Here is a 17504-nt window from a genome sequence, read left to right as displayed (position 1 = left end):
AGCTATTGTGGAGGACTGTTTGGTAGTTCCTAAAGAAGATGAATATAGATTTACCACATGACCCTACAATATCACGACTGGGTAAATAACCCAGAAGAACTGAGAGCAGTGACATGAACAGACACCTGCACACCGATGTTCATAGCAGCATTATTCACAATTGCCAAAAGTTGGAAATAACTCAGGTGTCCATGAGCCGATGAATGGATAAACAAACTGTGGTGTAGTCACATAATGGAATAGTATGCAGCTGTAAGAAAAAATAAAGTCATAAAGCACATGACAACATGGATGAACCTGGAGGGCATTATGTTGAGTGAAGCAAACCAGACACAAAAGGACAAATATTATATGACTGCATTACTATTAACTAATATATTGTGTAACATATTGTATGATTCCATTTATATAAAGAGTAAATATAAATAAATTTATTAAGATGAAATTAGATTAGTGGTTATGTGGAGCTGGGGAAGGCAATGCTAAGGGGGGAGGTTTACTTTTTCAAGTAATGAAATGTTTCAAGGGAAGCAGATGTGGCGCAAATGATAGAGCTTCTACCTACCATAGGGGAGGACCTGGGTTCGATCTCTGGGTCCTCCTGGTGAAAAAGAAGAAGAGAAATCATGCCCGCTTGGTGAGCCAATACCCACGAGTGCCCACGTGGTGAGCCAGTGCCCGTGCGAGTGCCTGTGTGGTGAGCCAGTGCCTCATACAAGTGAGTCATGCAGGAAGATGATGACACATCAAAAGAGAGACAAGGGGACTCAAGAAGGAGCACAGCAGACACCAGGAGCTGAGGTGGCACAATTGACAGGGAACATCTCTCCACATCAGAGGTCTCCAGGATTGAATTCCAGTGAATCCTAGAGGAGAGAAAATGAGAAGAGAATACAACACAGACAGCAAAAACAGCAGGTAGGAGGAGGGGAAGGGGGGAAATAATAAATCTTTTAAAAATGTTTCTAAAATTTTTTGTGGTGATGAATTCACACCATTTTGACTATACTAAAAGCCATTGATTATACACTTTGAATAGATTATATGGTATGTAAATATATCTCAATAAAAATGCATAATAAATAAATACATGGGCAAAAATAGCCAGAAATAGCAGCTGTGTGCAGCAGGGGAAACAAAAAAAGATTGAGCAGTGAAGAATTTTCTTGTTTGTCTGTTTTTTGTTTATTATCCTTATTATTGAAATAATGAAAATGCTCTAGTAATGATTGAAGTGATGAATGCATAACTACGTTATTATACCAAATACCATTGATTGTCCACTTTGGAAGAATTGTATGCTTTATTAATCTTTTTTTAAAAATCCTAAAGGACATAAAGGAGAACAAGGAGAAAGAACTAAAGGTTATCAGAGAATCTCAAAAAAGAGAGAGAAATTTTTTAAAGGAACCAAACAGAAATACTGGAGTTGAAGAGCCACAGTAACTGAAATGAAATATTTCCTAAAGTTTCTGTAGCAGATTGCAGTTGGCAGAAGAAATAATCAGTGAACTTGAAGAAAAGACAATTGAAATGATTCAGACCGAGGAGCAGAAAGAAAAAAAAAAAAAAAAGAAAGTCAATTTGTGGGATATCATCAAGATTACCAATGTACACATTATGTGAGTCCAGGAAAGAAAAGAAAGAGACAAAAGGACCAAAGGAATATTCAAGGAAATAATTGCAGAAAACTTGTTAAATTTAATGAAAGACATGAATATACACATTAAAGAAGCTCATTGAATACCAAACAAGATAAACTCAAAGAGAACCATGACCAGACACATACTAGTTAAAATGTTGAATGCTACGAATAAGGAGAGACTTCTGAAAACTGCAAGAGAATAGCAATGTGTTATGTACAGGGGCATCCCAATAGGATTAAGTGCTATTTTCTCATCAGAGACCCTGGAAGGAAGATATCAGTGGGATGGAATATTTAAAGTGCTTAAAATAGTTGCCAACCAAGAATTTAATATCCAGTGTAGCAGTTTGATATGGTTATGAATTCCAAAAACAGATATTGGATTATGTTTGTAATCTGATCTGTGTGTGGGCATGATTGAGTTATTATTAGTGTGCAGAGTCCCCACCCCTTGGTGGGTAGGGTCTCAGATATAAGGCATGCCAAAGACAGAGAGGTAAGGGTTTTCTTTTTTTTTTTTTTTTTTTAATATTTATTTATTATTATTATTTTTAATTACAATAAAAAAATATATGAGGTCCCATTCAACCCCACCGCCCCCGCCCCCCACTCCCCCCACAGCAACACTCTCTCCCATCATCGTGATACATCCATTGCACCTGGTAAGTTCATCTCTGAGCATCACTGCACCCCATAGTCAATGGTCCACATCATAGCCCAGACTCTCTCACGTTCCATCCAGTGGGCCCTGGGGGGATCTACAGTGTCCCGTAATTGTCTGTGAAGCACTATCCAGGACAACTCCACGTCCCGAAAACGCCTCCACATCTCATCTCTTCCTCCCGTTCCCCACACCCAGCAGCCCCCATGGCTACCGTTCCCACACCCATTCTACATTTTCTCTGTGGACATTGGATTGGTTGTGTCCATTGCACACCTATGTCAAGTGAGGGCTTAGATTCCACATGGGTACTGGATGCACTCTTCCTGCTTCTAGTTGTAGACACTCTAGGCTCCATGTTGTGGTGGTTGACCTTCTTCAACTCCATGTTAGCTGAGTGGAGTAAGTCCAATAAGTCAAAGTGTAGGAGCTGAAGTCTGTTGAGGCTCTGGGCCTGGGTGTCATATTATCAGTCCAGAGATTCAAATCCCCTACATATATCTTAAACCCAGCACCGACTACAATTCCAATAAAGTAGCATGCAAGTCTTGTGAAAAGAGATCCCCTCTGAGTCCATTTCCATCACGCAGAAACACCAGCTCCAAAGAAGGGCCATCTGTCATGGCAGTGAACCCCTTCTGCCATGACCATAGAACCCGTGGGTCTCTTTATCCCTCAAAAGAACCAATACCTGGGGTTGTATCTACCTTATCTGTCTCTTAGACTCTGTTCAGTTGTACATAGGGCTATTCCTTCTGACAACCTCCAGACTCTTTTTTAGAGACTCACAGCCTTATAATCTCATTTCTCCTTTCCATTTCCCCCTTACATTAGGTCAAACCGCTTCCCGAAGTCATGTTATTATATGTAGACAGGTATATTCTGCTGTTCCGCATTGAATCTTTAATTCAAGGTCATTTTCTAGTTGCTTCTTCAGCTGGTATGTGGTAGTGATCCCTCGGTGCCAGGGAGGCTCATCCCTGGGTGTCGTGTCCCACGCTGGGGGGAATGCATCACATCTAGGTAAGGGTTTTCTGATGTTGGAGTTTTAATGCTGAAGACTTAAGCTGGAGCCCCAGGAAGTAAGCTCACAGAGGAAAGAGAAGCCAGCCCCAGGAAGAAAGGAACCTTGAACCCAGAGAGAAGCAGGACCCTGGAAGGGAGGAACCCAGGAAATCTGAACCCTCACAGCCATCAGCAGTCATCTTGCTCCAACAAGTAAAAATAGACTTTGTTGAGGGAAGTAACTTATGCTTTATGTCCTGGTTATCTGTAGCCTCCTACCCCAAATAAATACTTTATAAAAAACAACCAATTTCTGGTATTTTGCATCAGCACCCCTTTGGCTGACTAATACATCCAGCAAAGCTGTCTTTCAAAATGAGGAAGGGATTATTTCATTCTGAGTTCAATAAAAACTTTGGGTATAGTGTTTGTGTTTGGAGTGATCGGAAAATTCTAGTAATGCATGGAGATAAAGATACAGCAACATCATGATCTGATTAATCTCCCTAAATGGCATGTGGAGTTGTTGAGATGGGAATATTTATGCCATATAGATATAGATATATAGATATATATCTCCAAAATTGAAAAGAAAGAATACTAAAGCGACAATGACAAATGCAATACATGATCCTGGATGGGATCTAATTAGGGAGGAGAAAAAGCTCAAAGGGACATTATTGGGACACATGATAAAATTTGAACATAGACTGTAAGCTTTGTATTAATACTAAATTTCTTGAACTTGGTAGCTGCACTTAACATAATTACATAAGTGATTATCCTTGTCTTAGGAAATGTACATATAAGTATTTAGTGTTCAAGGAACATGATGTATACAACATAATTCTCAAATGTTCAGAAAAAATATATAGACAGGGAGATGAACAGAGGGGTGGACTGATAGACTGATAGATGAATTAATAATGAATATAGATAGAGTGATACAGAAAATGTGGCAAAATGTTAAAATTGATGGATCTTAGTACCTGGGGGTGGGGGGGCTATATTGGAGCTCTCTGGGATTTGTATTATTTTTGCAATTGTCCTGTAATTTTGACATTATATCAAAATAATTATTTGAAGGGAAAAAAATCAATAATAAAAAATAAAAAGAATAGGTGACTACTTGAAGGAGTTTCCAGTGGCCAAATAACAAAATTATGATAGTATTCACATAGCATAGAATAAAGCCCTATTGGTATAAATGATTAAAAAATAAGGGGACAGGGTAGCTCTTCCTTACAGTACAATTCCAAATAGTAATGTAGGATGAATGATGAAAATAGAAATCACTGTTTGGCAAATGCTACATTAATAAAGGTTAGCAGACTGAATGGTGGGCCCCAGAGATATCAGCTCTGGTACAGTTTTTGCAGATGTGACTTAAATTAAGGATTTTGAGGTGAGACTATCCTGGATTATCTGGGGAGGCCCTAAATGCCAGAGAAGATGTGAAGATGAACGCAGAGATTGGAACGATGCAGGTACAAGAAATGCCGATAGTCACAAGAAGCTGGAAGAGGCAAGGAACTGACTTCTTACTTTCAGCCTAGTGAAACTGATTTTGAGCTCTGAACCTCCAGTAGATTTCAGCTACTTTAAACAACCAAGTTTGTGGTAATTTTAGCCCATAAAAACTAAAAAATAAACGTTGTTCACAAGTCTTTTATTTTCTGTATTTTACAATGTGTGAAATGGTATCTCATTGTGGGTTTGTTTGTTTTTTTAGGATGTACCAGGGATTGAACCCAGGACCTTGTACATGGGAAGCAGGTGCTCAACCACTGAGCTACTTCCGCTTCCCAAGAGAGTTGTTTTATTTCATCTGTTTGTTTTTAAGAGGTATCATGGATCAAACTCATGACCTTGTACATAGGAAGCAACCAACTGAGCTACACCCACTCCCCTCTCATTGTTTTAATTTGCATTTCCCCAAGGGCTAAGGACTCTGAGCACCATGTCCATGTTAATAGCCAGGGGCATCTTTTTTTAAATTTTTCCCTCTCCCCCGTTGTTTGCCCAGCTGTCTGCTCTGTGTCCATTTGCTATGTTATTCTGTGTCTGCTTGTCTTCTCTGTAGGTGGCACTGGGAACCGATCCTGGGACCTTCTGGAGTGGGAGAGATGTGCTCTATCTCTTGTGCCACCTCAGCTCCCTGGTCTACTGTGTCTCTTATTGTCTCCCTCTGTGTCTCTTTTTGTTGCATCATCTAGCTGTACCAGCTCTCCATGCAGGTCAGCACTCCTGCACCGGCCAGCACTCAGTGTGGGCCAGGTCTCTGCTCAGGCCAGCTCGCCTTCACCAGGAGGTTCCAGGAACTGAACCCTGAACTTCCTATATGGTAGACAGGAGCCCAACTGCTTGAATCCACTTCCCACGGGTATCTTTTTAATAAAGTGTCTCTTCAAGTCTTTTGCATATTTTTATTGGGTTTTCATCTTTTTATTGTTGATTTGCAGGAGCTGTTTATACATCCTGAATACAAGACCTTTTTTAATATGTGCTGTGAATATTTTTTTTCCGGTCTTTGTCTTGTTGATTCATTTTCTTAAAGGTGTCTTTTGATGAGCAGATAATTTTCATTTTCATCAATTTATCAATTTTATGAGTTATCAATTTTTTTCTTAATGGTTAATGCTTTTTGTACCCTGTATAAATCCAATAAATCTTTGCCTACTTAATGTTCTCAAAAATTTCCCATAAATTTTCTTCTAGAAACTTTATGGTTCTAGGTTTTATGTCTATGATCTATCTTAAATTTATTTTTGTGTATTAAATTTTCACAAAAGTCATGGAGCATCAGTTTTGTTTCCACCTTACAAATAAATAAAAAAAGACAAGGTTTATTAGTTTGCCTAAGGCCTCACTTCTGGGGCTCAAATTCTAGTCTCAGGATAACAAATATTCTGCATTTTCTAATATATGCCATGGAGCTGTCACTAAGACCTGTCAAACCCAATGCCTCTGCTCTACATATATTTTCCTTTGTTTTTTTTTGTTTTCATTTTTGTCTTTTATTTCATTCTACATACATTTTTACAACACCTTCTTTTTTACCCTGAAATGAGTCCTAGTAAATATAATCTACACATATAATTTTTTTAAAAATCAATAAACAGCTCCAAGTTAATATAGAGAATTACAGAATGCAGTTTTGTTTTAAAACAATAAATACTTCAATATGCAAATGCCAGGGCATGACTACAGGAGACATGTAAGTGCTTGCTCCTATGCAGAGCAAGGAAGTGACAGCTACAAATCCAGATGGATCCAGGCATGTTATATTGTGACTCAAATAGCACAGCTGAAAATTCTGTCGATGTGGAGTTGGTTTTTGGTTTTTATAAATGTTTTAATGCTTTATCTTTTGCAATGTCGTTAAATGATCCCACCTCTCAAACATTGCTAGTGAGAGAATTAAATACAGAAGGTGATTAGAGTATTTTTCAAAATTCCCAAGGCACACAGTTTTTAACCACTAAATCTGCTTCTGGGAATTATCCTACAAATAGGTTGCACCTGTACCCAATGACCAAGCTATATATTCAGTAATGCTGATATAGAAAAATAAATGGAAGATATCTGAATATCCTTTGATAAGGGACTAATTAAATAAATACTGGTCTACATATTATGCAGGGGGAGGAGAAAGATCTTTATTCACTAATATGAAACAATCTCTAAGATACATTAAGTGGAAAAAAACAAAATGGGTGACTGTATATATTATGTTACCAGTTGAATGGAAAATGGGGGGAAACATGTATTTGCTTGTTTATACTTACCTACCTCAGGAATAAAAAACCACTGACAATACTGGTTGTCTGCAGTAGGGTAGAGGGACAACTGGGAAGCTAGGGAAGGGGGTGGGAGGAATGCTTTCTACTGGTCAACTTTGTACTTTCACAGTTTCAGACCATAAGCTTGTATTATTCAGTCAAAAAGTATATAAAACCTTTAACTAAAATAAGTAAACAAAAAGACCATATCCTCTGAATATCCTAAGGTAATTATTTTAAATGATGAAAAAGCTTTATATACAAAAATGCTTCATTGCTGACACTCCACTAAATAGATTAGCTGACTCATATGGAAAAAAAATGGTGTTAAATATCAAACAGTAGGGAAATGAGTCAATAAGTTATGCTCTATTCATTCAATGAAATGTTAGGCAGACATTAAAATGAAGTTTATAGAAAATCTGTAATATGATAGCTAACTTAGGTTAAAACAAAAAGGATTTAATATTGTATGTAGTACAATCATCAGTTATAAGGAGAATAAAGAAAAGCAGAGATAAAGGCCACAATGAAATATACTAAAATGACTATATTTGAATGGGGAAAGCATATAGTTTTAATTTTTCCATGCTTCTAATTTTATTAATGTATTTCTAAGGCCACATATTAAAGGGCACACATTGAAAATAAACCTATCTTTTAAAAAATGGTTTCTACAATTTTAGTATCTTCCACTTTAATAACAGGAAAGGTTCAAAGATGGAAAATTACCTGTACATGAGTTTGGTACCATAAAAATCAGGGCTATACTTGGAGTAAGACCTAGATTTGATATTAAACTTTAACATTAGCCATTTAACTTGGAGCAAGACAAATACTACTTGACTCTGGAATGTGGATTTAAACTTCTACTTTTCTAATGAGTGCTTCTAGCACTAGATTTGCTTCTTTACTTTAAAGAGCTTAGCTTTCCCCAAACACCATAAAAAGTATCCTTTGATTTCTATGCTTTTTAAAAAATTTTTTTAAATTTAGTTCTCTCTCCACTCCCCCACCCCCTCACCCCCGTTGTCTGCTCACTATGTCCATTCAACATATTCTTCTGTGTCTGCTTGCATTCTTGTCAGGCGGCACTGGGAATCTGTGTCTCTTTTTGTTGCATCATCTTGCTGTGTTAGCTCTGTATGTGGTGCCTCTTCTGGGCGAGCTGCACTTTTTTCGCGAGGGGCAGCTCTACGTGCAGGGCACATTCCTTGCGCATAGGGCACCCTGCATGACACGGCATTCCTTGTGCATGGCAGCACTATGCATGGGCCAGCTCACCACATGGGCCAGGAGGCCCTGGGTATCGAACCCTGGACCTCCTATATGGTAGGCAGTCACTCTATCAGTTGAGCCACATCTGCTTCCCTCTGTGCTTTTTTATAGCTTAGAGAAGTCATTCTTTGTTGAGACACCCCCAACCTAACATCCCCAAGACGCTCTCACCTTCTCTGAAAGGCAACTAAGGTGATTAGTAGCATCACCTGCTGGCATGTAAGTACTCACTGTCCCTTACTCACCTCTTCCCTTTAAAAAAAAAAAAAAAAGTACAGATACATGTTCACCTTGTCTTCTCCTCTACCTCCTACCCCTTAATAAAAGGAATACCTGTCTACACTCATATGCCTTCCAACCCCACTAAACACACAGAACTCCCTCAGTATGTTTTATTAGTATCAGTGGGGCTTCTCCCCCACCCTTGACAATCATGGAAGAAGAAACCTAGAGTTTAAAGAGAAACTAGACCCAAAATGGGAGGTATCAAATTCTAAATAAGGCGGCGGACTTGGCCCAGTGGTGAGGGCATCCGTCTACCACATGGGAGGTCCGCAGTTCAAACCCCGGGCCTCCTTGACCTGTGTACAGCTGGCCCATGCGCAGTGCTGATGTGCGCAAGGAGCACCCTGCCACACAGGGGTGTCCCCCGCGTGGGGGAGCCCCACGCGCAAGGAGTGCGCCCCATAAGGAGAGCCGCCCAGCGCGAAAGAAAGTGCAGCCTGCCCAGGAATGGTGCCACACACATGGAGAGCTGACACAACAACATGAACGCAACAAAAAGAAACAGATTCCTGTGCCGCTGACAAAGAAGCAGACAAAGAAGATACAGCAACCGGGGTGGGGGGGAAGGGGAGAGAAATAAATAAATCTTAAAAAAAAATTCTAAATAAAGCTCTTGAGAGCACTCAGAAGTACACTTAATATCCTCTGAAATCCCAATAATTTCCTTTTTCTCTGACTAAATCTGAAGTTTTTCAAGGATATATTGGTCTTAAAATGTATTCTGCTATTTAGATCTAAAGATAATAACTTTAAAAAGCTTCTATATTGGGGAAACGGACTTTGGCCCAGTGGTTAGGGCGTCCGTCTACCATATGGGAGGTCCGCGGTTCAAACCCCGGGCCTCCTTGACCCGTGTGGAGCTGGCCCACGTGCAGCGCTGATGCGCGCAAGGAGTGCCATGCCACGCAAGGGTGTCCCCCGCGTGGGGGAGCCCCATGCGCAAGGAGTGCGCCCGTGAGGAGGCCGCCCAGCGTGAAAGGAAAGAGCAGCCTGCCCAGGAATGGCGCCGCCCGCACTTCCGGTGCCGCTGACGACAACAGAAGCGGACAGGGCAACAGGACGCAGCAAATAGACACCAAGAACAGACAACTGGGGAGGGGGGAAATTAAATAAATAAATCTTTAAAAAAAAAAAAAAAAAAAAGCTTCTATAAATTAAGCATGAAGGCTTAGCCCAATTACAAGAATGTTCTTAAGAAAAAAATAACATTATGATAACCAAGAAACCTAATGCTGAAGTTCACTTTGCTTTCCACAGTCAGATTTAGATATTTTAATAAAATTTTGGAATATCTGTAACTCAAAACCAAATGACAGTTCATTATATATGACTCATTTTATTCTCAATACAAACCTAGGGAGTATCTCCATTATTCCTTTTAAGAGATGAGGACACTGAAGCTCAGAGAGGATAAGTAATTTGCATAAATTCACAACCATTAAGTGGTAGAGGGCATCAAATTCAGGACTGTTGAATTCTGAGACCTATTTTCTTAACTTAAGGACATGTTATTCTTTCTCAAAATACAGAACATTTATCCCAGCTGATGACTATGTCTTAAACTCCTAGGAATTTAGGAAAACAATGGCATTTTCATAGAAATCTTCCACCTCAGTAGATTCCAAAGTTTTATTCTACTGCATGAAGCCTCTGATGTCGAACAAGTGCTGAACTGTGCCTAAAGCATTTCCCACATCCAATACACTCATAAGGTTTTTCTCCAGTATGAATTCGGTAATGTTCACTAAGGTGTGCTTGCTTACGGAAAGTCTTTTCACACTCACTACACTTATAAAGTTTCTCTCCAGTGTGAGTTCTTTCATGTTCAACAAGGGAAGAGTTCTGAGTAAAAGCTTTACCACATTCAGTACATGTGTAAGGCTTCTCTCCTGAATGAATTCTCTGGTGCTGCATGAGACATGCACTCTGATTAAAGGCTCTCCCACATTCATTACACTTATAAGGTTTAACTCCAGAATGACTTCTCTGATGACGAGTAAGGCATATGCTCTGAATGAACGCTTTGCCACATTCATTGCATTTATACGGTTTCTCTCCAGTATGAATTCGCTGGTGTTTAATAAGGGATGGGCTCTGGCAGAAGGCTTTTCCACATTCATTGCATGTATAAGGTTTCTCTCCAGTATGAATTCTCAGATGCTGGACAAGGATTGCTTTTGTCTGAAAGGCTTTCTCACATTTATCACATTTATAAGGTTTCTCTCCTGTATGAATTCTCAGATGTTGAATAAGATTTGATTGTTTACGGAAACAAGTTCCACATTCACTGCATAAATAGGGCTTCTCTCCTGTGTGAATCCTCTGATGCTGGGTAAGAGATGATTTCTGAGTAAAGGATTTCCCACATTCATTACACTTTGAAGTTCTCTTCTGCATGTTAAGTCTCCGATGTTTCTTTTGGAGTGAAATCTGGCTGGAACTCATGCTGACTGTAATACATTGATGGAGCTTTTCTCAAATAGGTTTATGTTCAGATGAAACCTTCTCTCAAATTCATACTTGCCAGGTGTTTTCTTAGAGATGACGACCCTTAGAGTAACACTGTTTTCCTGGAAAAGGTCTGTGTGTGCACGTGTGAATGTGCTGTCATCTCAGTCATTTCCGTGGATTTTCCCTTGTCCTTGTTCAGCATGAGTTTTCACCTTTTCCAAATGGGAAGTCCTGATGAACAAACTCTGTGATTTTCCAATTTGTCTCCAAGTTATTTAACAATGAAGCATCTGACTTGGTCTTTTAGCCTGGGGGAAAAAAAATCACACACACACAAAATGTTCCCTGTGCAGAATAGGGAACCTGCATTGTGGATTCTTGATTTTTATCCTTTTCTCAATAATAGAGAAAGGAAATCACAGTGACCTGGGGAGAAGATCAGAATAGTTGTTAGAGAGAAGGGAGAAATCAGAGAACAGGCCAGAAGCAATCAAAGAGATTTAATGGTGACAGGTCTTGGAAATTTTATAAAATTTCCTATACTGATTGATTTTAAAACAACCAAATATTAAAAATTAATCTGGGTACTTTGGGACCCTCCATGTTTACATAGAGTATTAAATAGTAGAAGCATATGAAAGGGACAAATGTTACAGACATGGGTGTACTAAGTGCTGGGAAAAATTACTGCCTACCTATTGTCACCATTTCTCAAAAAAACAGGAGAAAGGAATTACAGCTCCTTAGATTGCCTGTAAGCAATGTCTTGGCAAACTAGTGCTAACTGAAGAGCTTCCCTTTTAAGATTCAAAGGTGATCCAGACTAAGTTTCACTAGGTCCAGCTTGGTCAATCCTTCCTTATTCACTCACCTGAAGCAGTGTTTTGTACCACTCTTTCTTCCAAAACATTCAGTATCTATAGCTCTTCCACTAGGTCCAATTGAGAAATCTCTAGGTTTGAAAACTAGAGTCTTTTCTTACTGAAAGAAAATAAAATAATTACTGTTTGTTTACAAAAAAAAAAAAAAAAAAGGGAGATAGAAGGTCCCTAGGGAAGACGCTCTCACAGGGCAATAACTTGACTAGAGCATCACAGTCCAGGATCTAGTTGTCACCCTTGTAACCAAATATTGCTTCTAAAATTGATATATACTAACCAAATACACAAAGGGAATGATGTAAAAAACAGAAAGGCAGTTATTAATTTACAATGAAAAAATTGTATCCTCAATGTCCAGCTGGTTAACACATTCTCTCCCTATTGAAAAAAGCAGGGAAGCAGATAAGGCACACACTATTGAGCTCCGCCTACCACATGGGAGGTCCTGGGTTTGGTTCCTGGTGCCTCCTGGAGAAGACGAGCAAGACAGTGAGCTGGCGTAATGGGCAGGAGTGGTGAGCTGATGCAACAAGATGACACGACTAAGAGACACAAAGAGGAAAGACAATGAGACACAAAAAGCAGGGTGCTGAAGTGGCTCAAGTGATTGAGCATCTCTCTTCCACATGGGAGGTCCCAGGTTCGGTTCCTGGTGCCTCCTAAAGAGAAGACAAGCAGACAGAAAGCACATAGCAAATGGACACAGAGAGCAGACAGCAAGTGCAAACAATGAGGGAGTGTGTGTGTAAATAAATACATAATAATAAAAGAAAAGGAAAAAAGAAAAAGCATGTAGGAACCAAGTCATTATCATCAGCACACTCCTTGGGAAGCATATATAAAGAAAGAGAGGAATACTTGAATGATCTTAATGGCATCAAACTTTGAAACCCTGATGTCCTGAAGGATATGAGGACATGGAATCAGAGAATGGATACTCAGTTGTCAAATGGAAGAGCAACCTCTTTCTTGGATGATGGTGGAGACACTGACACATTCTTATTCTCTGAGGTAGCTTAGTTTTCTAATTATGCAAGTTATACATGAATATATCTTCACTGTAAAATATTTAGATAATATAGAAGTATATAGAATAAAACAAAGTCATTTTTATAGCCACCCACCCAAACAAACCTCACCCTACCCCACCCAAACAAACCCATTCACTTCCCCATAGATAATTACTCAGCTTGGAGAATATTCTTTCTGTCATTTTTCTATGTATTTTTCTACACACCTGTAGTTTGATTCTTTTTGCACAAATAAAACGATTGTATAGGTACTGCTCTATAGTTTTATTTTTCTTTTTCACTAATGAATGTGTCTCAGAGATCATTTCATGTTGGTACATATAGATCTAACGGGGCTGAGTCAGCTGGTACACACTGGTATATCTACACCAATTGTTAATGGTCACAGACTGATCAGATTGGGCAGAACTTGTACCACACTCATTGTTAAAACAATTAGGTTCTTGCTTGAACCTAACTCTCTGTCTTTACTGGCTGTATAAACTTCTAGTATAGATATACCATATAAAAAATAAACTCCAGGTGGTTTAAACAGCTACCTGTAACTAAAACTAAAGTTCCTTTACTTTTTCTCCCAAAATAAATTATTTCTTTAATCATACAAAAAAAATCCATGCTCATTCAATTAAACAATTAGTGCAGAAAGGAAATCACTTGAAATTCTAACTCCCAGAGAAAACAGTTTGTATTTTGGTGAACTTTCTTCTAGTTATCTGTCAATGCATATATACACATACACATAGAGAGAGAGAGAGAGATACAGATATAAATATGTCACATTAGACTATACCAAATTCTTCAGGACCCTAATAGTAATGATCTATTTGCAGAGTTCTTATAACCTAAAAATCCAGTTTGCCCATTACTGTACTGGATTTTACAGGAACCCAGGCTTCACAATGCCTTCTGAGAGCCAGTAACAATGGCAATTGTGATTACTTAAGCTCTTGTTCCAAACAGACCCAGGAGCCCATTCTACATTCTCTGAGAAAACACTTAATCACCTTCACAATGGATCTTCTAATAATTTGCTTACTAGCAGCAATAACATTTAGCAGTTCAGTAGCAGTTTCAAGGTATTTCACCAGATGACTGCAGACAGGATAGCTAGTCTTGCTACAGTGCAGGTACATGTGATCAGATATTAATGCATTTGCTATTCTGCTACCAATTACTCCATAGTCTTCTTCCACAATGGCCATCTCACTCTGATTTGAGTACAATGTTGCCCATTTCTGGGTGATTCTGCAGTTTCAGTCTGCAGGGTCTAGCTGTAGTGCTCAGTAGTAGATCCGCCTGCTAGGGAGTTTCCCTCATTCCCTTCTGAATGAGAGCTCCCATAACAACCCCAGCGTGAGCTCTCTAGTCAGACTTTACTTACCCAGAGAAAGCTGTTAGAAACACAGACAACAATGGTTTGCCTCCTAGGGGCTCTTTTGAAAAAGGACAGGAATCTGAGGCACTGAGCAAGGAAAAGGAGCTACCCATAAATTGTCAGCCTTCATATTCTGGATTCAGGGGAACCCAGGAACAGTCTCTTCCTAACCAGTGAATTTTTAAGGTCTGAATGAAAGAATAGTATTGTTCTCCTAGAAAAGTATCACTGATGACAAGTCAGTAAATGGAGAAACTTCAGAGAGACACCGTAATGCACAAAGAAAGAGGACAGGTGTGACCAAGGATTAAGCATATGAGGGTAAGATTTCTCCATAGAAGAAAAGGTAGGAGCCCAAAGGTTTTGCAAACCTAGCCACTGACCTCAAAAGTCAGACTAGGGTGCAGTAGAGGGCAGTGGGATGAGCCCTCTACTGGACAAAGTCAAGACGTTTAGATTCTACTCTAGGCTCGGCCACTAGCTTGCGTTTGATGAACTGAAGCAAATCACTCAATCTCAAGGATTTGTTTTTATCTATAAAATAAAGGTTAAAAACAAAAACAAAAACAAAGAACTATTAGATGATATCTAAGGTTTCTTGCAGAAACAATGTTCAATGATTATTATTTTATTTTTATTTTTAGTAAGGTACCAGGATATGGAACTGAATCCTGGACCTTGTATACAGGAAGCCGGCATTCAACCACTGAGTCACACTGGCTACTCTGAGTTATTTGGTTTGTTTGCTTGTTTTTTGTTGTTGTTTCTAGGACGCACGGGGAACCAAACGTGGGAAGTGAGCGCTCAACCCCTTGAGCCACATCCACTCCCCTCTGTGATTTTTTTATTCTAAAAACATAGATGGGAAAAGAGCAAAACCCTCAAGTCAGGCTCATTGGGATCATCTGTGATTGAGGCTAGTTAATCAATTGGCTTATTTGAAAAGTACTGGGTACATACTATGTCTGGAAGCAGTGAGGTCAGAAACACCTTGTTAAGAACTGGCTAAATCGACCAGAATGCTTCAAATTTTGAGGAGAAAGCAAGTACTGGCAATACCTTGATTTTGGACTCCTAGCCTTCCAAACCATTTTTAGCCCTGTGTGTTATTTGTCGTAGCTGCTTTGGCAAACGGACAATTTTGTACTAAGAAAAAACATTTTGAAAGTGAATAAGAAAGGATTTTAACAGAACAAGAACATGTCTCACTCCGTAAATGTTACAGGACTCTTAGGGTCTTATGGCAAAGGCTTTACTTTTTTAGGAAATCTCAAAATAAATGGGCTAAAGCGTGAAGCAAGGTTCTGGACTCTTGAATCCTTCTAAGGCTTTAGTCTCAAGGATATATTAGCCTCATAAAGAAAAAAGGAAAAAAAGAATTGGCTAAATCAAAAGGAAGGAAACTCCCCAGCAATTAACCTCCTACAATCAGAAGTGAAGGAGTTTTCAAAAATGAGAACTGCCTCTGTATGAAGCAGAATCACCCAACAAAAGTGGGAGAAGTCTGTTGAAAAAGGTTAAGGACCCCTTCTATTGGAAAGAATGCTGTATTAGAAGGCTAGTCCCTTGTTTTCAGTCTAAACTACCCCTACGCACTAAAACCTCTTATCTGACAGGGAACTCTTTTTTTTTTTTCTTTCCAAGCTTCCAGTCAAATTTAAATATTTAACTCAACTGTAAAGCACCACATCTCTTCCCTGTGGAAAATCTATCTTGACTTTTCCAAGGCATTTCCTCCTCTAAATTCTCCTCTAACTTTGCACATGTCTCTACCCCAGCACTTTCCTATGTTTTAACTCTCTGGTTACATTTCTGTGTTGCTTCACTCAACCTGAACACAAATATGGCACAGGCTCTCGGGCTAGACTGTCTGGATTAGAATGCTCCTTCCACCACTCATTAGGCAAGTGAACTTGAACTTGGGCAAGTTACTTAACTTCTCTGTGTTCCGGTGTTTTCAAGTGTTCAATGGAGAAAATAATAACTTCATAGGGTTGTGGTGATAAAGAAATGAGTTAATATATAGAGAGCACTTAGATGAGTGCCTGCCAGTAAGCTATCAATAAATAGTAGCATGTTAAATTATTATTGTGTCCAAGAGTCTTTGCACACAGTACTTATTTTGTTGCTATCGGTTAGAGAAATACCTGATGAAAGAAAGGAGGTAACTCTCATGTACATATTTTCATTCAAACCGCACAACTTCGTGAAGTGACAAAGAACAGCTCTCGGTTTCTGGACATCAAAAGCCTGAAGCGCTCGGAAGTTCGCTGACTCGCTCACGTTGCTAGAACTAGAAACGAGGTGCCCGACTCCCACACTAGGGCCCGTGAGCAGCTTTCCCGCTCGCCTCTTCACGGCAAGCTCTCCCAAGGCCGTGGCCTCCGCCCCAAAGGCCCCGACTAGCCCAGAAAGAAGAGGCACTGCGGTCGGTCGCGCCCCGCGGGCCCGAGGGAGAGGCTGGGACGGAACCCAAGAGGGGGGCACTACGCAAACCGCTCACCAGGCGCTCCCCCGCCGCGCTCCCAGGCCGCCCGGAACGCGCATCAGACGCGCCACCTGTCGTGACGTCACCAGACCGCGCCGCGGCCAGGAGAGACTCTCTAGGAAAGTGGGAAATCATCTCCGCTTCTCCAAAAGGGGAACAGACTACAGTTGAGACTGAAAACAGGAGTCCCTTCTCCAAAAACTCCCCGCAGACCCACACTCTGCCTATACGAGGAAGCTGAACGCAAGTGACGGGGGCGGCCACAGAAAGTTCCTACTAGGTGCCGTTCACTCGGCACCCGGCCCCATTTATCTTCCTAAAATGTTCCCCTTCCCGTGTCGGTGCCCTTTGAAGGTTTTTAAGGTTTACACAAGCTGGCCTCAATCTTCCTTAAGCACATCCCCTCCTGCCATAAAATTGGCTCCCTCACAGGAACCCCAGAATGAAATTTTTGGGGAGGCTGAAATCAAGACTAGAGACAGTCGACTGAGTTGAGCCATCAGCAATTGCACTGACCATCTCCAGCTATTAATTAAAAAGGGCCCTTTGTATAACTATCAACTGACATGCTAGAGAACAATGCAAAACTCATCTTACTGTTAAACCAAGTATCACCATTCTT

At 40.0% G+C, this 17504-nt stretch overlaps 1 protein-coding gene and 1 long non-coding RNA gene across 2 annotated transcripts; both read right to left on the bottom strand.

Annotated features, from left to right (window-relative positions):
• Positions 1 to 565: 565 nt before the first annotated feature.
• On the bottom strand, positions 566 to 16955 carry LOC131272941 (uncharacterized). The gene is made up of 3 exons (XR_011647519.1): positions 16898 to 16955; positions 11979 to 12088; positions 566 to 866 (listed from the first exon to the last, which is right to left on the bottom strand). It is a non-coding gene; the product is annotated as an uncharacterized lncRNA (long non-coding RNA).
• ZNF501 (zinc finger protein 501) lies at positions 7489 to 11210 on the bottom strand. Its single transcript, XM_071212018.1, has one exon. It carries the CDS (start codon positions 11099 to 11101, stop codon positions 10286 to 10288), a length of 816 nt encoding a protein of 271 aa, XP_071068119.1. The 5' UTR covers positions 11102 to 11210; the 3' UTR covers positions 7489 to 10285.
• Positions 16956 to 17504: the final 549 nt, after the last annotated feature.

The sequence above is a fragment of the Dasypus novemcinctus genome, chromosome 26, assembly GCF_030445035.2.
Source record: "Dasypus novemcinctus isolate mDasNov1 chromosome 26, mDasNov1.1.hap2, whole genome shotgun sequence".
NCBI classification, from domain to species: Eukaryota; Metazoa; Chordata; class Mammalia; order Cingulata; family Dasypodidae; genus Dasypus; species Dasypus novemcinctus.
This window is presented reverse-complemented; position numbering and strand designations above follow the sequence as displayed.

Coding starts and splice junctions, on each gene's coding strand:
- ZNF501 (XM_071212018.1), bottom strand. CDS start 11,101: ATGAGTTCCAGCCAGATTTCACTCCAAAAGAAACATCGGAGACTTAAC.